The following is a 23,892-nucleotide window of genomic DNA, read 5'->3' as shown; positions in this document are numbered from 1 at the left end:
TCTAGATAAGTCACAATAATGTCTGTTGTAAAATTTAACCCTTTGAAGACATAAATAACAGAATGCCTCCACTAAGCACTTGGGTATCCTGCTTTATTGCTGAGCCTGGCCAGCCATAAGACCTTTTTATTTTTTGCTGCCAGAGAGATAATGCCACTGATGTGGGCTCAGAGAGGAGAGCCATATCTCCTCCAGTCAATTAAGGAGTGGCGTGGACCAGGCTCGGACAGAGCCCCAGGGCAGTGGCCACTCAGCACTTCCTTCCCGGTAGAGTGGGGAAGGAAATAGGAGACCACAAGCCTCTTCCGGGGATACAAGGAATTCTCACAGAGGGTGGCAGATTCTCTACAAATGAAGTTCAATGAAAAACAGTCTCACCGCCAGAAGCCGAGGCACAAACAGACGATGCCCCATCCCCAGAAGTTCCAGCACTCGACACGCATACTCATTCACCAGCTTGCTCCTCTCGTCGTGCATGTCCTGGGACTTTTTGACGGGAGCTGTGAGCTTAGCAGCTGGGGCTGGGCAGGGCACCCCTTCTTCCATGAGCAGTAAGTAGGTATCCAGAATGAGAAAGCGGGATCTCTTATCCACAATTTTGAGAACTGCGGTGGGAGGGGAGCCAGGCTTCGGTCTCCCCGGGAGCACGCACAAACCAGTCTGTGGTGGGAATTGCCAGCTAACGTCTCCACGAGAAAAACATTTTGGTTAAATTATCCACTGTGAGAGAGCCCCAGAGTAGACTGGAAATGAAATCAAATGCTGAGCTAAATTAAAAACAACAATAACAACAAAAAATGGCAAAAGCAATCAAACGCAAGAAAATGGCCAAGAGTGATGCAGGAGAGTTCACATACATGTGTAAAAATGGACAAGATGCTTAGAAGGGTCTAGCATGAGAGAGTGTGTGAGTGTGTGCTGTGCATATGTGTGTGTGAGACGGTGTGTGTGTGTGTGAGAGACAGAGAGAGAAAGAAGAGACAGCAGCAGCGGTAGCCAGGAAGCCAGGGCAGTTGTGAAGCTGCAAGGAGAAAAGGATGAGCTCATTGCAATCCTTGGTTCGTGACAAGCAGCGCTGCTGTTGCTGCTGCTGCTGCCTCTCGCTGTGAATCAGTAATGAAGGGGTAGGGAAGGAAGGGGAGGGAAGAGAAGGAGGTAGGTGAATGAGCATGCAGACTGTGTCTCGGGGGAGAATGCTGTAATAGGAAGCCAATGGCGAGCCGTTGGGCAGATGCACTTCCCCTCCCAGTCCACCTTCAATCAGTGTTAGGCTGACAGCTTATGCTGTTGAATCCTAAACCCACAGACAGATGAACTAGCTTCTCCCAACATGTGATGCTCACAGAAAAATCAGACAGCCTGCCGGCTAAAAGACTGACCTTTACTTATTCCTGCTTTCTAATAATGATGGATACCAGTCTGATTTTATACCACATATTTAAAGTGGGAGGCTCCAATCCTCGTTAGATCACTGAAATTTCTTATAGAGGCTTAGGGGAAGATGACAAAGTATGGACAGAAGAGCAAGGACCGAGCAGCCAAGAAATGACACACCCTCAAGTTGGAGTGTTTATGCAGTAATGACTTTTTGCAGTGCTAGGATATGCAAAAGTAACTCAGCATTCTGGGAAGGCTAGCTGTAACTAAAAGGGAGATTTAAAAAAAATTTTTTGTATCAAGGTATGGTTGATATAAAATATTATATAAGTTTCAGGTGTACAACACAGTGAAAATGAAGATTTTTATAAATATACAATATGATAAAGCATAACCTACATCATAATAAAAGCATACCTTTAAGGAACTATTAAAGTTGAGATTCTCAAAGTAGAAATAACTTTCCTAACCTAAAGACTTTGATAAACACTCAGTTAATAGTTCTAAACATTGTTTTAATATCTTCTGGTCTAGTCCTGCCTTGTAATAAGATAACTGAGAGTTATCCATAGTTTAAAATTTTACAATCTCAGTATTGCAGTTTTACATTAATTTCCTTGGTGTGAATGATCAGTTGTCACAAAATCAAGGCAAAAGGACAAGATCCCCACTCAGTGTAGTTTCTTAACTTTATCCTAACAATTAACTAACACATACCCAGAATCTTGGTGCTAAATCTCTGGAGTTGGTCATGAATACCAGACCAGCTTCTCCATACAAAACTGTAGCATGGTACAGAGTAATGGGGCTCAGAGAGCCAGGGCAAGTTCCTTCTCAGTCTTAGTTTCTTAATCTGACAAATAAGAGTTACGGATCTCATTTATTGACACAAAACACGATCATCTCTGTGATCGTGATTACCAAAATACATTAATTACAGAACTGAAGATTAAGGGAAATGTTGCCTTAACAGAATATTGTTTCATTTCTTTTTCCAAAACTTCAGGAGAACATTAATTTGGTTAAACATGTAAAGTATTAATGAACAAAATATCTTAAATAAGATATGTATATATTGCTGTCAACCCTTCTATTTCTTCCAAAAATTATTTCTCAAAAAATATACAGATTATAATGTAAAATTATCAAAGCCATTAGAAAAAATATATATATATATATATTTCAGATCGCTAAGGATTTGAAGAAAATGTCTGATAGGTTACCCAGGATGGCAGTTGGTTCAGCCAGAAGGAGGAAAGAAGGAAGAGGCTATGGGCTTCTCATATCCCTAACTACCCCCCATCAAAACAAATACACCCCCACCTCCACACATAAGAAACAGCTCCATTTTTATCTTCTTTACATAGTGGAGTTCTGCATGAGCTTTTGTTTGAAAAGACTGTGTTATGTGTGAAGAGCACTGCCTTAGTAGCTTCACATTTATTTTGACTTGAACAAGAAGGAAGAATTCAGTGACTCCTTAGCTTAAAGGATTTTTTTTTATTATCAACTTTTTTTTTTAAAGGATAGGGGAGTTGCTCCCATGTATGTGACTTGGTCTCAAAGAACACTAGCAAAAGCATTATTTTAAATTTATATAAACCAGAAACAAAAAATTTATTGTCCAAAAGAACTCTGGTAAAAAAGAAGTAAAAAAGTAATCAAAAGACTTTGGAACTCTAGGGTTTGGCTCTGATGCACACAAAAGAAGTTAAAAATATAGGTACTAAATATTAAGTGCAATAATTAAATATGATATTTTAATGAGCAAACCAGGTTACACTTCAAACACGTAGGTACATTTAACAAGATGCTGCGTAAAAGGCACAACAAACAGGTGGTAATATGTTTCAGTTTTCCCAATCTCTTCATCATTCTTCCCCTAATGTACCTATTATTCTTGAAGAGGGAAAAGGCGCAGTCAGCCTGGGGCTCTGGGTGACTCCTGTTGGGATGGCAGAAGTATTTACAGCAGGTCACACCTCCTCCAATCAGGCTGAGGAACTGGGGTTACACTGGGGCCCTACCAAAGGCACAGGGGATTAGAGGAAGGAGCCAGAGGACATGGGGGCAGGTCTAGCTGACTGCTCCTACTGGCCCCTGAAGCAAGATCCTGAACCAGAAGGTGCAGAACTGGCAACAGTGGTGGGTGGAGAAGGTGAAGCTCCTGGTCGGAACTAGGTCCTAGGGCTTCATTCCCCGGACAGGCCAGTAGAGAGTAAGGATGAAGATGAGGAGGGAGCTACAGCACTGAGTGACCACAACACTGCCATGGACCCAGAACATGGCAAAGTTGGTGGAAAGGGCAAAGGTGGTGATATCAAATGCCAGGTGGGAAGATGTGGTACAGAAGGCCCACCAAGCCTGGCAGGTGTCTGCTGTCTGCCAATGATCTCACTGTTTTCAGGTTGGTTGCCCCTTAAGAATAGGCTGTTGATCAGTATCAGGTAAAGTAATTATTGTACATTATCACTTGGTAAAAAGAAAGAATGTAACTAGTGATTTCTGAAGCCCTAGAAGAGTGAGTAATCTCAGTGAGCATTTCCCCTTATGCCTCCCCAACTCCCCAAGTAAACTATTTATCGCTCATCAGATTCAGCAATAAATACAGTAAACTTTTGAAAGACAAATTTTTGAGTTATATAGTAGGCCAAAAATGAAACTAATGATAGAAAAGCAACTCTTCTGCATTAACCAGTTAATAATACATGATTTCTCATATTTCCTTACACTACGAGATTTTTTAGAAAATTCTGCAAAGTAAGTTCAACAGCAAACTGAAGATAATATGGGAAATGTGGACAAGTCATCCTATGAGGTAGAGTGAGAGAGAGGTAAAGAGGGCCAGGCAGCGGTCCCAAAGCCATCGTCTAAAGAACAGCAGCCTCATGCTGGAGCGCTGGAAGCAGGTGCATGGTGGTGCCGTCCTAATTAGAGCTCTGGGCTTGAGTGCGCTTCCTGAGCCACTCCACTGACTGTGGCCATGTGCAGGACATAAATAGATTTCCATTGTAAAATGAAAAGCATACTTGACTTAATTTACGGAACTGTAATTAAGAACGCTGAGTGCACAGTTACTTCAGGGGTTCAGATCAGATCAGATCAGTAGCTCAGTCGTGTCCGACTCTTTGCGACCCCATGAACCGCAGCACGCCAGGCCTCCCTGTCCATCACCAACTCCCAGAGTTCACTGAGACTCACATCCATCGAGTCAGTGATGCCATCCAGCCATCTCATCCTCTGTCGTCCCCTTCTCCTTCTGCCCCCAATCCCTCCCAGCATCAGGGGCTTTTCCAATGAGTCAACTCTTCGAATGAGGTGGCCAAAGGATTGGAGTTTCAGCTTTAGCATCATTCCTTCCAAAGAAATCCCAGGGCTGAGCTCCTTCAGAATGGACTGGTTGGATCTCCTTGCAGTCCAAGGGACTCTCAAGAGTCTTCTCCAACACTACAGTTCAAAAGCATCAATTCTTCGGCACTCAGCCTTCTTCACAGTCCAACTCTCACATCCATACATGACCACAGGAAAAACCATAGGCTTGACTAGACGAACCTTTGTTGGCAAAGTCATGTCTCTGCTTTTGAATATGCTATCTAGGTTGGTCATAACTTTCCTTCCAAGGAGTAAGCGTCTTTTAATTTCATGGCTGTAGTCACCATCTGTAGTGATTTTGGAGCCCAGAAAAATAAAGTCTGACACTGTTTCCACTGTTTCCCCATCTATTTCCCATGAAGTGGTGGGACCGGATGCCATGATCTTCGTTTTCTGAATGTTGAGCTTTAAGCCAACTTTTTCACTCTCCACTTTCACTTTCATCAAGAGGCTTTTGAGTTCCTCTTTACTTTCTGCCATAAGGGTGGTGTCATCCGCATATCTGAGGTTATTGATATTTCTCCCGGCAATCTTGATTCCCACTTGTGTTTCTTCCAGTCCAGCGTTTCTCATGATGTACTCTGCATATAAGCTAAATAAACAGGGTGACAATAAACAGGGTGACAGCCTTGATGAACTCCTTTTCCTATTTGGAACCAGTCTGTTGTTCCATGTCTGGTTCTAACTGTTGCTTCCTGACCTGCATACAAATTTCTCAAGAGGCAGATCAGGTGGTCTGGTATTCCCATCTCTTTCAGAATTTTCCACAGTTGATTGTGATCCACACAGTCAAAGGCTTTGGCATAGTCAATAAAGCAGAAATAGATGTTTTTCTGGAACTCTCTTGCTTTTTCGATGATCCAGCGGATGTTGGCAATTTGATCTCTGGTTCCTCTGCCTTTTCTAAAACCAGCTTGAACATCAGGAAGTTCACGGTTCACGTATTGCTGAAGCCTGGCTTGGAGAATTTTGAGCATTACTTTACTAGAGTGTGAGATGAGTGCAATTGTGTGGTTACAAAGGTGAAAAAAGGAAAACACTTCCCAATCTGCAGGAGCTTCAAATCAAGAAGGCATTCAAACACAAAGGAAAAGCAGGGTAAGAGGAGGAGGAACACACTGAGTGTGGTGATCTAGTCATGTCTCCATTGTCTGCAACAGATACAGACAGAACTGGGTTTAGACTCGTGGGATTGGCCTGGATCCAAATATAAGAGTAATGAGAATTAAACAGATCTCTAAGAGCAAAGCAGGGCATTGCTTATAAATATCATCCATTAGTCACATTTACTAACTGAATGACACGAGTGAGGTACTTACTACTCTCTGGGCCTCTGTGAAAAGGAAGTATCCCCTACCTAGTCAAGTCACTCTGAAAATTTAATAAGTTGATGTATAGAAAGGAATTATCTCCTAGTGCCTAACACAGGGTGGGCACCAAATAACCCTAGAATTTCTTTCATTCTTTCTAGAAAGTCAAGAAAAGAGGACAGCAAATGTAAAATGCATCGTCTTCACCTGGGTTAGAGTCTAGAAAGACAAAAGGCTCTGGATGTTTTAACAGACAGTTACCCAAATACTGATGAGAGATGCTCCTGTAAGACCAACTGCCTCTTTAGTTGAGATTTAGACGGCGAATAATAAGTAGCGAAAGAATCCATGCTCTCCTCAACTAGGACAGGTAAAACTTCAAAAACTCAATTCTCTATTTCTTTTTTGTCTTCTAGACTACTTTAAAAAGCTGAGGCCTCAACAGTTTGGCAAGTTCCTAAGATCCAACAAGAATGGATACTACCCACTCTAGTATTCTTGCCTGGAGAATTCCATGGACAGAGGAGCCTGGCGGTCTATAGTCCATGGGGTTGGGACGAGTCGGACACGACTGAGTGACTAACACTTTCATGTTTTTTGTTTTTTTTTTTAAGATCCAACAAAAATAAATAAATAGTATCAAGTAGTATGGTATCTCGGAGAAGGCAATGGCACCCCAGTCCAGTACCCTTGCCTGGAAAATCCCATGGACAGAGGAGCCTGGTAGGCTGCAGTCCATGGGGTCGTGAAGAGTCGGACACGACTGAGCGACTTGACTTTGACTTTTCACTTTCATGCATTGGAGAAGGAAATGGCAACCCACTCCAGTGTTCTTGCTTGGAGAATCCCAGGGAGTGGGGAGCCTGGTGGGCTGCCGTCTGTGGGATCGCACAGAGTCGGACACGACTGAAGTGACTTAGCAGCAGCAGTATGGTATCTTGGAACTGTAAAAACTCCACAACTCACTCTGCCATTCAAGTCTTCGTTCTGTTTAGCACTGTTCCTTGTGCTTCTGGAGGTAGAAAGAACATCAGAGGCTGCTTCTGTCTTTATGGATTATTCAAGCTATTTGAAGAAAAGGCTAAAATGAAACGTAACGAGACCAAGTATACAACTTGGATCACAGGGAAATGAGTCTCTTTATCTTGTAGCTGGGACTCACACACTGAGGAATTAGAGTTCAAAATAAGAAAATACATAATTAACTAATATCATGGCTGGTATGGGTACTTCAGCTTACAAGATTATTGGAACTCAAAGAAGAAAAAAGATCCTTGTAAAATATTACAGACTTACCTAGTTTTCTAGGAATGTTTAGATTCTTGTGACATTTTAAGCATAGCTATCTTAAAGGAGTTTTTTTGTTTTGTTTTACTTTTTTAGTAGAAGAGAGAATTTTTCCCCACCAAAAGCAATTCAGTAATGTTCTGAATAGTCATGGCAGTATCACTATTACCTTGTTACCTACTCTTGTGATCAGATTTAAGAGAAGTCATAATTTATTAATGCAAGAACTTCTACAGTCTCTTTGGGAGTTGGTCATTTTGCTCTGTTTCCTTATCTTTGTTGGCAGTTAGCTCAAAAGACTGCCTATTTGTATTACTGGACCTTTATATTTGTTTAAAAAGGACCACTTATGGTAAGTGAGAAACCTGAAACTTCCAGGCACTCAGCTGGATCATGTATTTTATAATAATACAGGATACAGGATTTTTTTCCATGCGATGTTAGTGAAAATATCTAAACACAGTCAGTTTCCTTTTCTTCAAGCTAATTATCCTTGTTGATAACTGGGTCTCCTATGAGCTGGTTTCTGGACCATTCTAGACTGTTCACAGTCCTACCTTCTGCTCCAAGGAGATGATTTTGTTGGACAGTGTTTCTCAATAAAGTATTACCCACACTAATATACTTGATAACTCTAGAATCATGAAATAATGATTTTATGATTAACAGAATCATAAAATAATGCAATGTTTTTAGACCCTAGAAACATCAAAGTCTAACACACACGTCCATCCTACTGATGAAAAGACTGAGGTGGCAGGTAAGTGACTTGCTCACAATCTTAAAACATGCCTGAAGGACAGCCAGGAAGCCAGAGCCCCACTGCACTGCAGAGAACCTAGCATTTCCTGCTCTGTAACTTGCTCTCTTTCGGTAATGGAGCCCGTTAAAAAAAAACAAAAAACAAAAAACCTCTCAGAAGGAAGACTGTGCTCCACCATTTTAATGGAACTGGTCTGAAGCCTGGTCCTGCCATCTGATATGAATGAACCTAAGAGACTTAAATTTGAGTTGAGAGGAGGCTTCCAGAAGTCCGCCTTGATAATAGACACTTCTAAACACACACACTTGTGATAATAAAGCACATCTGCCTTCTAGTTTTGAACTGAGAAGCACTCTCTTCTTCAATCATACAGAGAAGCTACACCCTTGGGAGCTAGGCCACAGTGTCTACATAAAAGCAGCTTTTTTGAAGCCACGTTAGTGATGAGCTTGAAAATGGAAGCTAACTTGGTTCATTCATTCCCTCCTCTGGACAGTTTGTGTGAGGCTCATCTTTATTTTCAAATTGAAGCAGAAGGCATAAATGGTAGCAGAGGTCTGATTTTTTAAAAATTAATTATTTAATTAATTAATAGGTTGGTGCAAATGTAATTGTGGTTTTGGGCCATGAATTTTAAGTCATTATAATAACCAGGCTCAAACACATCTTTATTAATCAAAATAGGTAGCATTACAATCAACACATTTTTGTCAACAAGAAATAAGTTTGTTTATTCCTGTGGTGTAAGAATGCATCCTTTGGGATTCCGTGAACTCTTGGAAAACGTCTTCTGTCTCCTGCTGGTTGTGGAAGCCTCTTCCCTGTGAAGTTGTCAATATGCTTGAGTCAGCAAGAGGTCAGACGAATATGGTGGATGAGGCAAAACTTCCTAGCTCAATCCGTTTATCTTTTAATAAACCAACCTCGTGTTGGTTGTGTGATATGCACTCGGGCATTGTCATGGAGAAGAATTGGGCCCTTTCTGTTGACCAATGCCAGTTGCAGACATTGTAGTGTTCAGTGCATCTCATTCATTTGCTGAGCACACTTCTCAGATGTAATGGTTTTGCCAGGATTCAGAAAGCTGAAGTGGATCAGACGGGCAGCAGATCACCAAACAGTGACCATGACCATTTTTTGGTAAAAGTTTGGCTTTAGGAAGTGCTTTGGAGCTTCTTCTCGGTTCAGCCACTGAGTTGGTCGTCACTGGTTGTCGTATACAATCCATTTTTTGTCACACCTCTCAGTCTCATTGAGAAATGGTTCACTGTTGTGTAGATTAAGAGAAGACAACAAAAACTATGATTTTTTTGATTTGTGGTCAGCTCATAAGGCACCCACTTATCAAGCTTTATCACCTTTTAATTTGCTTCAAATGCTGAATGACAGCAGAATGTTTGATGCTGAGTTCTTTGGCAACTTCTTGTGTATTAATAGTTGTAAGAGGATTAGCTTTGATGATTGCTCTCAATTAATCATTGTCAACTTCTGATGGCCGGCTACTACACTCCTCATCTTCAAGGCTCTCATCTCCTTTGCAAAACTTCTTAAAGCACCACTGCACTATACATTTGTTAGCAGTTTCTGGGCCAAATACATTGTTGATATTGCGAGTTGTCTCTGCTGCTTTATGACCCATTTTGAACTCAAATAAGAAAATCACTCAAATCTGCTTTTTGTCTAATATCATTTCTATAGTTTAAAATAAATACAAAACACACAGCAAATAATAAGTCATTAGCCAAAAAACACAAAGTGACAAATGCATGTTAAAATGATGTATAACATAACCACATTTAGTTAAGAATGTACTTCAATATCAAATGGCAAATTTCAACAGTGTAAAAGCCATGATTACTTTTGCACCAACGTAATGATTTATCTCTGGCTGCACTGGGTCTTTGCCTCTGGCGCAGGTTTCCTCTAGTTGTGGTGAGTGGGGGCAACTCTCTAGTTGCAGTGCGTTCTCATTGCAGTGGCTTCTCTTGTTGTGGAGCACAGACTCTATGAGTGCGGGCCTCAGTAGTTGCCTCCTGTGGGTTCAGTAGTTGTGGCTCACAGACTGTTTCTCATGGTATGTGGGATCTTCCCAGACCAGGGATGCAATACGTGTCCCCTGCATCGGCAGGCAAGTTCTTAACCACTGGATCACCAGGAAAACCCCAAAGGTCTGTTTTTTTAATTTTAAATAGAGATTAAAATGATGACACATTGAATCTAGACTGTTCCTTGATGATCTCAAGCTAGACCAGCATTTTACTTTTTTTCTGTTTTGTCATTGTTGTTGAAAATAATGAGGTGCTATATTCATCTTGATAAGCTGTGAATTGCCTCTTCCTCCTTCTCATGGTCCATCTCCAGTTTCTATTAAATTTTCTATCTCTGGAATCTTTGTGTTACATAGAATGCTAGGTGTAGTTTAACAGCTGTCACTGTGAAAAATAATATTTTCAGTGGAGGAGTTATATGGGTCAGCTCATGTATTAGCAAGTGAATTTGTTTCCACAAAATGAATATGTCAAGATGAGGACATTCAATTTTTTTTTTTTTGGAACAGCTAAGTCCATGTTCTGAAATCAGGATGCTAATAAACTACGCTAGTTCCCTCTTCCCTTCTTTCCACTCATGACTTTGAATGGATTCAGTAGAATTTCAGAAGTAGCAAGCTGGTGAGAGTGGAAGTGATTTTTTCCTTTACTTTCACTGAAGGTGACTGGCTTTCTCTCCACCTCCCTTGCGCATTCAGCCCTGTATACCTGAGTGTTGCCACAAGCTGTCTTGCAGGAATACGGTAACAAATGAACAAGTGTGTGAGGGTCTTTCCTGCTTGGTGGGCTCCTTCCCCTGCCTCACACACATATTTGTTTCAAGCAAATCCTAACAAAACAACTTACACATCACAAATTCTTGATAAACATTTAAGTGACTGAAAGTATAAATAATAATAGTTACCATTTATTTGGAGCCTATAACAGCCATGAATTGGGCTTCACAGGTGGTGCTAGTGGTAAAGAACTTGCCTGTCAATACGGGAGACACAAGAGATGCAAGTTCAATCTTTGGGTTGGGAAGATCCCCTGAGGAGGGAATGGCAACCCACTCCAGTATTCTTGCTTGCAGAATCCCATGGACTGGCAGGCTACAGTTCATAGAGTTGCACAGAGTTGGACACGACTAAAGTGAATTGGCACACACGCAACAGCCATGAATTATGCCAAGGCCTTACAGTATGTATTACTGCAATTAATCTTAACAACCAAGTACACCCATTTTGGGCTTCCCTGGTGGCTCTGAAGGTAAAGAATCCACCTGCAATGTGGGAGACCTGGGTTTGATCCCTGAGTTGGGAAGATCCCCTGGAGGAGGGCATGGCAACCCTCTTCAGTATTCTTGCCTGGAGAATCCCCATGGACAGAGGAGCCTGGCGGACTACAGTCCATGGGGTCACAAAGAATCGGACACAACTCAGCGACTAAGCACACACACACCCATTTTTACAAAGGAAGCATCTGAGCTTCAAAAAGAAGTAAAGTGACTTGCTCAAGACCATGTAGCAACTAAATGGCACCTGCAACTATAATTTACACATCTGATATATAAGTATTTTAAGTCTAGTTTGAGTTATTTGAAACAAAGAAGGAGGTGGAGGCTAGATCCTAGAGGCTAGTCAAGTTAGTCCAGTGGAAACTACAGGATTTTCATAGTCACAGTCACATAGAGTTACCAATGTGGCATTTTAAACTTTTTATTTATTTATTTTAATTGGAGGTAAATTACTGACTAACATGTCTTGGTTCTAAAAGAAATGACAAAAACAAAAACTTATGTACACTGTACCCTGGTGATCTTACCCATACCTTTTTTTTTTTTGGACTACTGGACAACCCAATCCTGAGATCAGCCCTCTCTCCAGAGCTCCCAGTCTATGTATCTCTTCTTCCTGGACAAACTCAGCCTCTCGTGCAAATTAATCCTGGCATGTCCAAGGTCACCATTTCTTCCCCAGTGCAGGTCCTCCTCTTACATTTCCCATCCTAGTGAACAGTATCCTCATCTACCCAATCACCCTAGCAGACACCTGGGGGTCATCCTAGAGTCCTCTTTTAAACTCCACTTCTCCCACTCAACCCATCATTCAAGTCTGGTTGATTTAATCTCCTCATCATCTCTCAAAATTATCCTCTCTTCTTCATTCCCAACGCTTCTGATTTGAGTTCAGCCTTAGTATGACATGCTGGGACTTCTATAATCTGTGATACTCAAGTTACTTGAAGTCACCCTCCCTCTACACAGCAGGTAACTGCATACCTTAATATCTTTGTTCTTGCTCTCTCCTTTTCTTGAGCTGTGCTTCCCCTCTAGTTTCACTTACCTTTTCCTAATTTGTTAAAAGTCAACTCTTGTATTACCTCCGGCAGGAACCCTCCCTCGATCCTGGGGTTGGGGTGCATGGCCTTTCTGCTTGGTCTCTTTCCAACTTTGCTATCTCTCTCATAACACTTCTAGTCTTATACTTCAATAAGCTGCTACTTTAAGTATCATAATCAACACTTAGGGCCCTTCTCCCCTACTGAAACACTTAGAGATAGGTATCGTCTATTAGCCTTCTTTTTGTCCTAAAAACTTAATAGAGGCAATTTCTTGAGACACAGTGGCTAGTCTATAACTATTTGTTGAAATGGTTCAGCATTCGAAGTGGACAAAAAAATATTATTCATGGGAGGGATAGATAAGCATTTCTCTGGATAGAGACATTGATGCTTTAATATTTCTGAGCCTTTTAATTTCTTTTGGTTGTACCACATAGCATGTGGGTCTTAGTTCCTTGACCAAGGATCGAACCCATGCCCACTGCATCTGAACAGCAGAGTCTTAACCACTGGACCACCAGGAAGTCCATCTGAGACTTATAAAGGGTTATTCCCTCTTTCTAGAATGTTTTCCTCCATTATTTTTTCTTTAAAAATTATAACAATCCTGCAAACTGTTGTCACAGAGAAAACAAAAGCTGAGATATCAGAGAGACCTGGCTTTAAAACCACAATTTCAAGTCCAATTAGTTGCATGACTTTAGGAAGGTTAACCTCTTTGAGTCCCACTTTCCATAGTAATACTATGAAGTTGCTAATGTTTGTTTCTAGCTTGGTAAACTGGGATGCTGGTAAAAACATTAATCGATAGGGAAAGTACTGGGGACAAAGTATGGAGAATGAAATCGGTAGTGAGGAATATGTGGCAATCTGTTGGAGATGTTCCATAGGCTGTGGGAAATAGAATATGGAGCCAATGGATGGGTTTAGGAATCACTGGTAGTCATATGCAAGATGAAACGAGGGAATAAATGAAGTAAATTAGGGAACTACTGAAGTTATGAAGAGAATCTAGCTGCAATGCAGGAGACCCAGGTTCAATCCCTGGGTTGGGAAGATGCCCTGGAGAAGGGAATGGCTACCCACTCCAGTATTCTGGCCTGGAGAATCCCATGGACAAGGAGCCTAGTGGGCTACAGTCCACGGATTTGCAAAGAGTTGGACACGACTGAGCAACTAACACACATGGAAATTATGAAGAACTGTTCTCACAGTATACTTGGATAGTCTTCTTAATCATCCCAGATGTAATTTAATAACTAATTGTATAATTATCCTGTTAGGGAAATCTCAACCCCTGCCAGACAGAAAAGTTCCAGAACTGCATTAGTTTCCCTCGCCAGTATGTTCCAGCACTCAGTAGAGTAACTGCCTATAGAAGGAGCTCAGGGAACACTTACTGAGTTGACGAATGACTGAATCTCACATCACACTCGCCAATGGATATTCTAATCATACACTTTTGAAATCTGGTGACTAAAATAAATAGTACTGTGAGACTATAAGCTCCTAATAAAAATATACCAAGGTGAGGGTAAAAACTAAAACCTTGTAAGTTCCTACTGTGGGCCAGACCTTGTATCATCTGCTTCCACGCATGACCTCACTTCATTCTCATAATATGTTGTAGTATCATCACTGCTAAAATAAAGGATTTGCTCGTGGTTTGAAAAATCAGTTTGCCCCATCTCTGCAACATCCTTAATTTTTCACTTCCCTTCTGCCTTTTAAACCCAATTTATCTGTAAGTCCTGTCAGCCCTATCCACAAAACTATCTGAAATCTGTCCTCTTTTTCCATCTTAATTGTCACTACCTTGATCTAAGGCACCATCATTTCCTGATTGGGCTTGAAATAACATCTTAATTAGTCTCTTTGTTTCTGTTCTTGCCTCTTTTCAATCTACATTCCACACACTAGAATTCCTCAATCAAAACAATGTCTTAAAACCATAAATCACATCCAATTTCTTCCTGATTAAAACTTACACTGGCTTTCCATGTTACTCAAATGCCAATGTATTTCTGTTCTTTATAGGTCTCTACTGATTCAGCCCCTGCCTGAATCTCTGACCACAACTCCATCCTCTTTACATCTTGCTCACTCACTCACTGGGCTCCAGTCACAGTAGCCTCCTTTCTGTTTCGAACATATAAAGCTTTTCCTGCCTCAAGGCTTTTGCACTTGCTGTTGCCTCCAATTTACATATGGTTGGTTCCACGGCAACATTTGACTCAAATGTTATTTTGCTCCTAGAGGACTTTTCTTACCAGATTATCTAGTGGCAGATAGTAGTAACACTTAGATTCCTCTGTATTATTTCTTTCATAACATTTATTACTATTTGAAATTGTTTATTCCTTTCTTATGTATCATCTTTCTCTGCAACTAGAAAGTACCATGGCAAAGCTCACAGGGGAGAAGAGAGAGAGCTTTTAAATTATCTTGATTGACAAGCTATTAGAAAAATATAACCATAAAATAAGGTTCTTTTCTTAGCTTCTTTTTATTCATTCACTCATTTTTACTTTAGAAGATTGTTATTTCACAGGGCCTTTTGAATCTCTCTTTTGTTTAGCAACCAAGAGTCAACGAAAGTGACTCTTTGACATTTATAGATTTAATATTTATTGCTTCAGCTCTCTGAGAGACCCCATGAGGCCACAACATAGCACCTTATGAGTTGGCTAAGGAATGAATTTAGTTACTCCCATGTAGCAGATGGTGAGTAACCTTAGCTTATAGTCTCATTCTTCTCAGTTATTATATGTTCTCAGGGCAAGATGGTTACTTTATCTCAATTTTATTAATAAACTGAATAAAAAAAAATAGAGGTATTAAAAAATTAGGAAATTTAAGAGCATCTTTAAATGTATCCTTTGTGAATGTCAAGTTGTCTTTTCCCCCCAAACCTATGTTTATACACATTAAAGAAAGAGATGATAGATACTCCAACTAAATTGGTCTACCTGGTTAACTACAGCAATACCATGATTAATTAACAAATGTTATGTCTCCAAAAAGCCTACTATTAATCTATAACCATCATAAAGACTGGCCACAGAAAAATGCAGAAACCATTTTAGACATGCAAATAGCTGAGTCACTGTGGTTTTTGGTAAAGGAGAGATTTCTATATTTAAAAACAAAGATATCATAATGGTTTTTAAAGTGTCCTGCAAGCTGTGGATAATATATGCTATATAACTGTTGACTACTTTAAGAAAGAGAAGGAAGTTGAACACAAAACAATCAGAAGTAGCCCTTAAGCCCAGTGGGGATAGAAAGGAATAAATGAACCCAAGGGCAAGGGCTGAAAGAGGAAATATTCCATTCTCTGTGTGTATACCATGGTCTCAGAGTTGTGCTAGGTACTAGACAGATGACAAAACCAGCACATAATGTGTTCTCTACCCTCAACGGCATCATAGACTTTATGGCAGAGATCTTACCTCGTGAGTGGGACAATTAGGATGTCCACACGACAGCGTGTGGTAACACGCCCTGTGGGCACAGTTGAGGCAGTAGGTACATCTGAGGCTTGATTATGATGAAAATGAAATGCTAGAGAATGTGCTTATAGCAGACAACAGATAGGTGAAGATACAGTGAAGACAATTTTTAGAACAACTAATCTAGTAGCAAAGGGCAAGGGAGTTTAAGAGAGGAAGACATCAAAGGCAGACAAGTTATAAAGCTCTTGCAGAATGCCAAATGCGAGAAAATGAGAGCCTGGACTGGTGTGGTTGTCATGGAAACAGAGCCATGCTTGAATATGAGAAGCATCATGAAGAAAAAACAGCTCTTCGTTATCTTTGTGTAACTTTCCAAATACATGTAGCTTATTATGTCCTCCTTTATATAACTTGCTGATACAAAACTGTCAGAGAAAATATTCCTTACCAAGTCAGGGGAAAAGGCACACTACAGAGAAAACACCCATGATATATGAACACTGTCTCTCTTAAAAGTTGCTGACTTTGAGGTACAAAGTTGGTTAAAAGATCAATTGGTTTGGTTACTTTCTCTGAAAGTCTGATTATTAATGCAGTTCAAACCACAATATATTAAGCTGAACTAAGCAGAAGCTGATCCAGGAGCACTATTCAATTGTCTAGGGACACCCTGGTTATCACTAAATGAGCAGGAAGTGAGAATGTAAGGTCCAGTAACTAAGCTGCCTTCTCTACAAAAACAAAGAACACTTCATACGCAGCTCCTTTCCTTCACATTCAAGAACAAACATGACAGGGAAGTTTCTGGAGGAATGATAGAGAGAGAGAGAGAAAGCAGAGCCTAGCGCTGTGTCAGCATCTCGCCTCGTCTCCCTGAGGGCACCTGGAAGACACCACGCAGTTTGCCACTTCCTTCCCATCTCCATCATTTCAGCCTTGGTTAAAGAAGCCTTCATTATTTCTCCCCTTAACCGTGTTCTAATTAGTCTCCATATTATTACCAATCTCTTTACATTTCAGTCTCTCTCACTGTCTCCAAAATTATCTTGCAAAATGTCCTATCCAACTCTATACCTGTTTAAGGGTACCGTCTGGCACAGGTTCAAATGTTAGCACACAACCCTAACCATAACACATCTTTCAGACAATCTAGACCTATTCTACCCTTCCAGTTACATTTGTTACCTTAACACCTCATGTTCAACGTTCTCATGAAGGTTCTTCTCAAATGTATTACATATCATGATGTTTCTGTTCCTTACATATACAGTTCTCTTTACCTAAAATATCACTCCTTGTCTTCTCTTGCTAATCTCTCCAAACTCAAATGTCACTTTCCCTTTCAAGTTATCTTTGTCATTACCTCCCTCCTCCACCTTTGTATCCTGTCCCATTTGTTCAGGACCATATTTGTACACTTGTCTGTCTCCTCTGCTTCCCCTGGAGATTGACTACAACATACTCAGTATTGCGTCTGCACTACCCAACAACTCCTAGTCACTGTGGTCACAGATCATTTAAGTAAATGTTGAGGAAATGAATGAATGACTGAATCTCAAATGAAGAAGTGAACTATGAATATGTTAAAATATGAGCTTAATTTTTAAAGACATGTGTTAAACTAGAGGATGGTATGTATGTATCTCTTTTACTGAACCTCTGTATCTGTAAGACATTGCTGCATACTAAGTTGCTTCAGTCGTATTCAACTCTGTGACAACATGGACTGCAGCCCTCCAGGCTCCTCTCTCTGTCCATGAGATTTTCCAGGCAAGAATACTCAAGTGGATTGCCATTTCCTTCTCCATTGTAAGACACTGAAATTCGTCAAAGTGAAAGCAGGATTTCTAAAAGAAGAATTTAAGGATTTCTAAAAGAAGAGAGGAAAATACATGATAAAACAGTGTAAATATCATAAGAAAATAAATAAAACTCAGTATTCCTTAGTGCTATGCTCATGCTTATTTGGTAGTTTCTTCAGAAACAAGCTTAATTGGGGGAAGGAGGGGGCTCAGTCATCAGGCTGACTAGTTCCCTGGAGGTACATCAATGGACAAATCTACATACTTTGCAGGATGGACACAAACGGAAGTCCAGAAGTTATGTTTTTGTTTGAAGTTTAATGTGCAAAATATATTGGGAAAGGGCATGTTAAATAAAACAGTTGAAATAAATTGACTGGTAGCTTCTTTTAAGGTTCATCCTTTAAAATGGAGTCGGTTCACCCAGTCAAATGTTTGGAGATTATGTAGAAGCCTAGTAGGAGACCAACACCCACTCTGCTCCCACTCCTTCATCCTCTCCTCCCCCTTCTCCTCCATCTCTGGGCTGCCTTCCTTTACCTGTATTTCACTGGCATCCTAGCAGGTCTGTCTATTTTTGCCTTTGTACCCAGGTTCCTAGAAATCACTTTAGGCCAGCCTTACCTAATGGCCCAAGCTTGTTTCAGTTACTCCCTTCAGTTCATCTGCTCACCCCTCTACCTTTCTAGTATAATAATACCACCTCTGGGTAGATGACACCCCCACTACCAATCCCACACCTGCCAGGGTCAGCCTCTCCCACTTCCTACCACAACCTACCACAAGAGGAGAAATCTCAAATTGGTGACATTGAGGTGATGTCAAAGAAAGAAAAGAAACCTAAGACAAGGTAAATACAATAAATGGACCAAGAGCACTAAAGTGAAAGAACAGAATAAAAGTAGTCAAAATCTATAGTTGCTCAAAAAAAGAGAAAAATACTAAAGATGCAAAGATATGCATTCTCCCCTCAATTATCAACAGAGAATGATGGCACTAATATAAAACTGAGGATTAACATACATTTGAATGTGAATTGTAATTCTACTTGAATAGTTCACTTATTAGGAAAAACCTTAGTTTAATGATTGAAGTCATTTAGAGAAGAGCTAACTCAGAAAGCACTAGGAAAGCATTTAGATTTCTTATCTGATATTCCCAAACGTCCCACTCCCATCTAGAATACCCACAAAAAGTGTAATCCTGCCCATGATGCAAAGTGCCACTGACACAGACATGCGGAGCTCACCCAGGGAACAGTAACAAATGAACAAGCTTATTTCAAAGCGCTCCCCTCAAGTTCTTTAAAAGGCAGTTAAGTGAAGCAGGTATTTAAAAGCACTCGCTTTAGCAAATGCCAACTAAAAATTGTTGCCTGCCGTCTGGTTCTACAAGAATGAAGTCAATAGCCACTGCAATCAATGACCTTCAACACACCCTGAAAGGAGTTCAGGGCGGAGACAGGGAATGCAGCACTCTGTGCTCTGGGGAAAACTGACAGAACAGGCCTTCAGATGGTTAGATTATTTTCAGGAGATTTTATGAGACCGATTTCTTGCATCCTCTCATATCTAGAAAAGCACTAAAATCATTAACAGACACAGCTGTTCCTCGTGACTAGCAGTAACCTTCCTGTGACTAGCAGTAAACTTCTGCCAAAACTGTACTTGACTTTATGTACCCCCTCTTCACCAAAATCTCCTATGTACCGACCTCCTCCCTCACCTCTTCAGAGTAGTTTCTCAGAGCTATCGGAGAGACTGTATCCCAGGCTACAGTTCTCATTTTGCCCCAAATAAAGCTTAATTCACAACCCTTATATTGTGCTTTTCCCCCCTCAGTGGACATAAGTAGGCTATAATGCAACTTAAGTATTTCTTAAGTTATTTCTATTTAGGATTGTAATGTAAAAATAGAGGAAGGTAAATGATAACAGAGGTCAGATGTGAGCCTGACCTGCAAAACATGTAGATCTACAAAGAGTAAAAGGCTATGCTCAGACAGAAAGCAGACAAGTCCAAGGAGCACGAGGCTAATCTGAGTCTACTTCTGTTTAGCCAGAGTAGAGATAGGTAATGAGAGCCACCCATGTGAAGAATGTAAAAGGTTTTTAGGAATAGACCAAGGTACCTGAACTCCATTTTCAATCTTTAGGAGTCAGTGAAGTCCTATTAAATATAGGAAAAAAGGATGTCAACAGTGTCTGAGCCCTGTACTTGACACTGCTGCTGCTAAGTCGCTTCAGTTGTGTCCGACTCTGTGCGACCCCAGAGACGGCAGCCCACCAGGCTCCCCCGTCCCTGGGATTCTCCAGGCAAGAACACTAGAGTGGGTTGCCATTTCCTTCTTCAATGCATGAGAGTGAAAAGTGAAAGTGAAGTCACTCAGTCGTGTCTGAATCCTAGCGACCCCATGGACTGCAGCCTACCAGGCTCCTCCGTCCATGGGATTTTCCAGGCAGTACTTGACACTAGTAAAGTTAATTGAGGGAAATTTTAATCAGTGTGTAATTACTTAAATTATAAATACTTAATTTGGGAAACATGAGACTTTTGTATTCAAAAGAAAGGAGTTTTTAACATATATAGTCTATGTGAAAATATCTGTATTTACTGGATAAACAATCAAATATTAAACAAAAGAAGCAAGGGTTAGTGTGGTTTTCTTCTCTCCAATGCAACACTTGAAAACAAAGCATAGATCTTTAGGGGAAAAACAAAACTACTTCAAATATTGCATTAGACGAGGTGCAATCTACTTAAATACAACAACTGCAAAAAGGATGAGGTAAATCCTGTGGCCCTTTGCTGCTCTGTGCATCAATCCTGGAATGAGAATGCTTACTGAACATGCAGCAACTCAGGTACCGCTCTGGAGGATAAAAAGTAAGCTTCAGACTATCTCTAAGAAATAAACAGTCTAACTGGAGAATGCAGAACAACTACATATGAAATAGCTAAATAAAACAAAAGAGTGAATGATGCATTTTATAATTGCAGTAGATGCTCATTTCCGGAGAAGGCAATGGCACCCCACTCCAGTACTCTTGCCTGGAAAATCCCATGGATGGAGGAGCCTGGTAGGCTGCAGTCCATGGGGTCGCTAAGAGTCAGACACGACTGAGCAACTTCACTTTCTCTTTTCACTTTCATGCATTGGAGAAGGAAATGGCAACCCACTCCAGTGTTCTTGCCTGGAGAATCCCAGGGACGGGGGAGCCTGGTGGGCTGCCGTCTATGGGGTCGCACAGAGTCGGACACGACTGAAACGACTTAGCATAGCATAGATGCTCATTTCATACAGAAAGAGTCAGGAACCATTCTTTAAAGGGGGTAGGACTTAAGCTAGAACATAGGGGCTAGGAAGGCTCTGTTTATACACAGAGCAAAGGGACATGATATGTGAAATAAAGATGGTTTCAGGATACAGTGCTAGAGTTTAGCTCAAAGACTTTCAATGAAAGAATAACAATCAGGGACATGACAGATGTGCAGGTCATTATCTATGTAAATAGTGCCCCCTGAGATTGTGTGTACATAGCTGCCTTACCCACACATGAATAATGACCAGGACAGGGGTCAGATGGGGTGGGAGGGAGGTTTAACAGAGAAGGGACTTATGTATACCTATGAATGACTCATGATGATGTATGGCAGAAACCAACACAATATTGTAAAGCAATTATCCTCCAATCAAAAATAAACTTTACACAATAATGATAAAGATAATAATGAAAAAGAAATGTCAAGGGACTCTGAAAACATTATACAAGGTGGCTCAAGATTTAAAACTGGAACTTGAGCTAGGACAAAATTTAGGAATTATCTTCTTTGGAAACTGAATTTACGCAATTCAAAAATTCAGAAGGCCCAAAGACAAATCTATTGCTAAAAGCTGAGAAAAAAGAGGAACCCACCAAAGGAGAAGTAAGGGTCCTGAAGAGTAGAAAACTGGGGAAGAATCAATGGTACCATCTCTGCAGAATGCCTTTTTTCTCCCGATCAGTCTAACTAGAGAGTTATGACTAAGTGGGAAGTAAACAATGAAATCTTCTGATCATATATTCAGCCAGCGGCTTTTCTGAGCAGCTTCTCCATCTTAAGACACAAAATTGCATGCACGTGCACTCAGTTGTGTCTGACTCTTTGCAACCCATGGACTATAGCCTGAGAGGCTTCTCTGTCCATGGAATTTTCCAGGTAAGAATACCAGAGTGGGTTGGCATTCCCTCCTCCGGGGATCGAACTTGCATCCCCTGTATTTCCTGCACTGGCAGGCAGTTTCTTTACCACTAAGCCACCAGGGAAGCCCGTGTTGGAATCTAGTACCCATGTGTACATGCTTCAATTTCTACAGTTATTAAAAATTTCAAGTTTCAAAATTAAACGTATTATGTAAAGAGCACTCCTTAATAGATATAGGGCTATTCAGGTGATCGCTTTCTTCGTCAAGGAGCTTTGGCGGTTTGTACTTTTTGAGGAATTTGTCCATTTCATCAAGCTGTCAAATTTACTATCGTAAAGTAGTTCATAATCTTTTACTATCCTTTTTAATGTTTGTAAAATCTGCAGTGACATCATCTTTCTCATTTCTGTTCTTGGTAATTTTGTCTTCTCTAGTTCTTTTCCCTGGTCAGTCTGCTGAGAAGTCTTTATTAGGTGCATAAACATTTATCATCTTGACATGCGTTTTCTGTTTGTTTGATCTACTCTTTCCCCCTCTTATTTTCCTGCTTTTTTATTTATTTTGTCTGCACTGGGCCTTCGCTGCAGCATGTGGACTACAGAGTGCAAGGGCCCAGTAGTTGTGGTGTCCGGACTTGGTTGCCTCAGAGCGCGTGGGATCTTAGTTCCCCAACCAGGGATCGAACCTGAGTCCCTTGCACTGGAAGGCAGATTCTTAACCACTGGACCACCAAGGAAGTCCTTCCTGTTTCTCTTAGATTAATTTTTTTTGGTTCTATCTTATTTCTTTTGTTGGTTTACTAGTTGTAATTCTTTGTTTTGTTATTTTAGTAGGGTTTCCCTTGTGGCTCAGCTGGTAAAGACTCTACCCGTAATGCGCAAGACATGGGTTTGATCCCTGGGTTGGGAAGATCCTCTGGAGAAGGGAACAGTTACCCACTCCAGGGGGTAATTCTGGCCTAGAAAATTCCATGGACTATCCAATGGGGTCACAAAGAGTTGGACATGACTGAGCAACTTTCACTTCACTTCACTTAGGATTTCTTTAACTTATGATATTATACACTTCACATACAGTATACATGCTGTACAATGGTCATACTACCATTTCTTCCCTCCTGGCTTTTATTCTATTTCAGGTACCCCGTGCTTTCTGAAAGTTCACTTATAGCACTTCACTTTTATGAAAGACTCACATTAGCATCTGTTTTCACTAACTAAAGAAATCCAAAGAGGACTTTCATTTATACAAAAAAAAAAGTCAAAAAGCAAAATCAACATTAAGCATTTGTTTTGCAGCAAGCTGAGCAGTTATGGAGGCAACACATACCCCAAGGAGAGAGAGTGGCATCGCCAAAGCTCCTTATCTGGGAACTGGACTCCACATCAAGTCACCATAGCTCTGAACTGTGTCTGTGAGCATCTGCTTCATCTCAATTACTGCACAATACAGAGTTATTCCTTTTGTTTAAACAGTGAATTATATTTTAGAGATAATTAATCAGGAAAAGGTTTTATATATTCACATCTCAGCCAAAGGACTTCCTTTAACATTTTCAGCAATTCGTATTTGCTAGTGATTAATTCATTCAGGTTTTGTGTATCTGTAGAAGTATTTTGCCTCAGTTTCTTTAAAAATAAGTTTCCCTTTCTTGTTTAAACTCTTCTACTGTCTTACTGCTAGCACTGTTTCTAAAGAGAAATCTGCTAAATACTGATCTTTGTTCTTTTGTAGATATTATGTCTTTTTTCTTTGGCAATTTAAAGATTTTCTCTTTATCACTGATTTTGAGCAATTTGACTATGGCATGCCTTGGTGCATTTTTCTTCATGTTCCTTTTGCTTGGAATTTAACTGAACTTGAATGTGTAGATTTTATAGCTTCCATCAAATTTGGGAAAACATCAGGCATCATTTTTTCAAATGTTTTTCTGCCCCTTTTCCCTTGTTTCTTCTTTAGGGACCCCAATTA

The 23,892-nt window shown here is 40.5% G+C and overlaps 1 protein-coding gene across 6 annotated transcripts in view; it reads right to left on the bottom strand.

Moving 5' to 3' along the window:
- Positions 1–23,892, bottom strand: part of RABGAP1L (RAB GTPase activating protein 1 like) — a 742,566-nt gene that overhangs the window by 163,846 nt on the left and 554,828 nt on the right. The window contains exon 1 of one of the 6 annotated variants that reach the window (XM_055582721.1): positions 379–546. The exons of the other annotated variants lie outside the window; for them this stretch is intronic. Coding sequence (XP_055438696.1) covers positions 379–546 — 168 coding nt within the window. Of the gene's footprint in view, positions 1–378; positions 547–23,892 lie in introns of those variants that run through there. 6 annotated transcript variants of the gene reach the window in all.

Source organism: Bubalus kerabau, chromosome 5 (assembly GCF_029407905.1).
Source record: "Bubalus kerabau isolate K-KA32 ecotype Philippines breed swamp buffalo chromosome 5, PCC_UOA_SB_1v2, whole genome shotgun sequence".
Taxonomy (NCBI): Eukaryota; Metazoa; Chordata; class Mammalia; order Artiodactyla; family Bovidae; genus Bubalus; species Bubalus kerabau.
Note: the sequence above shows the minus strand (reverse complement) of the source record. Positions and strands in the feature narration are given on the sequence as shown.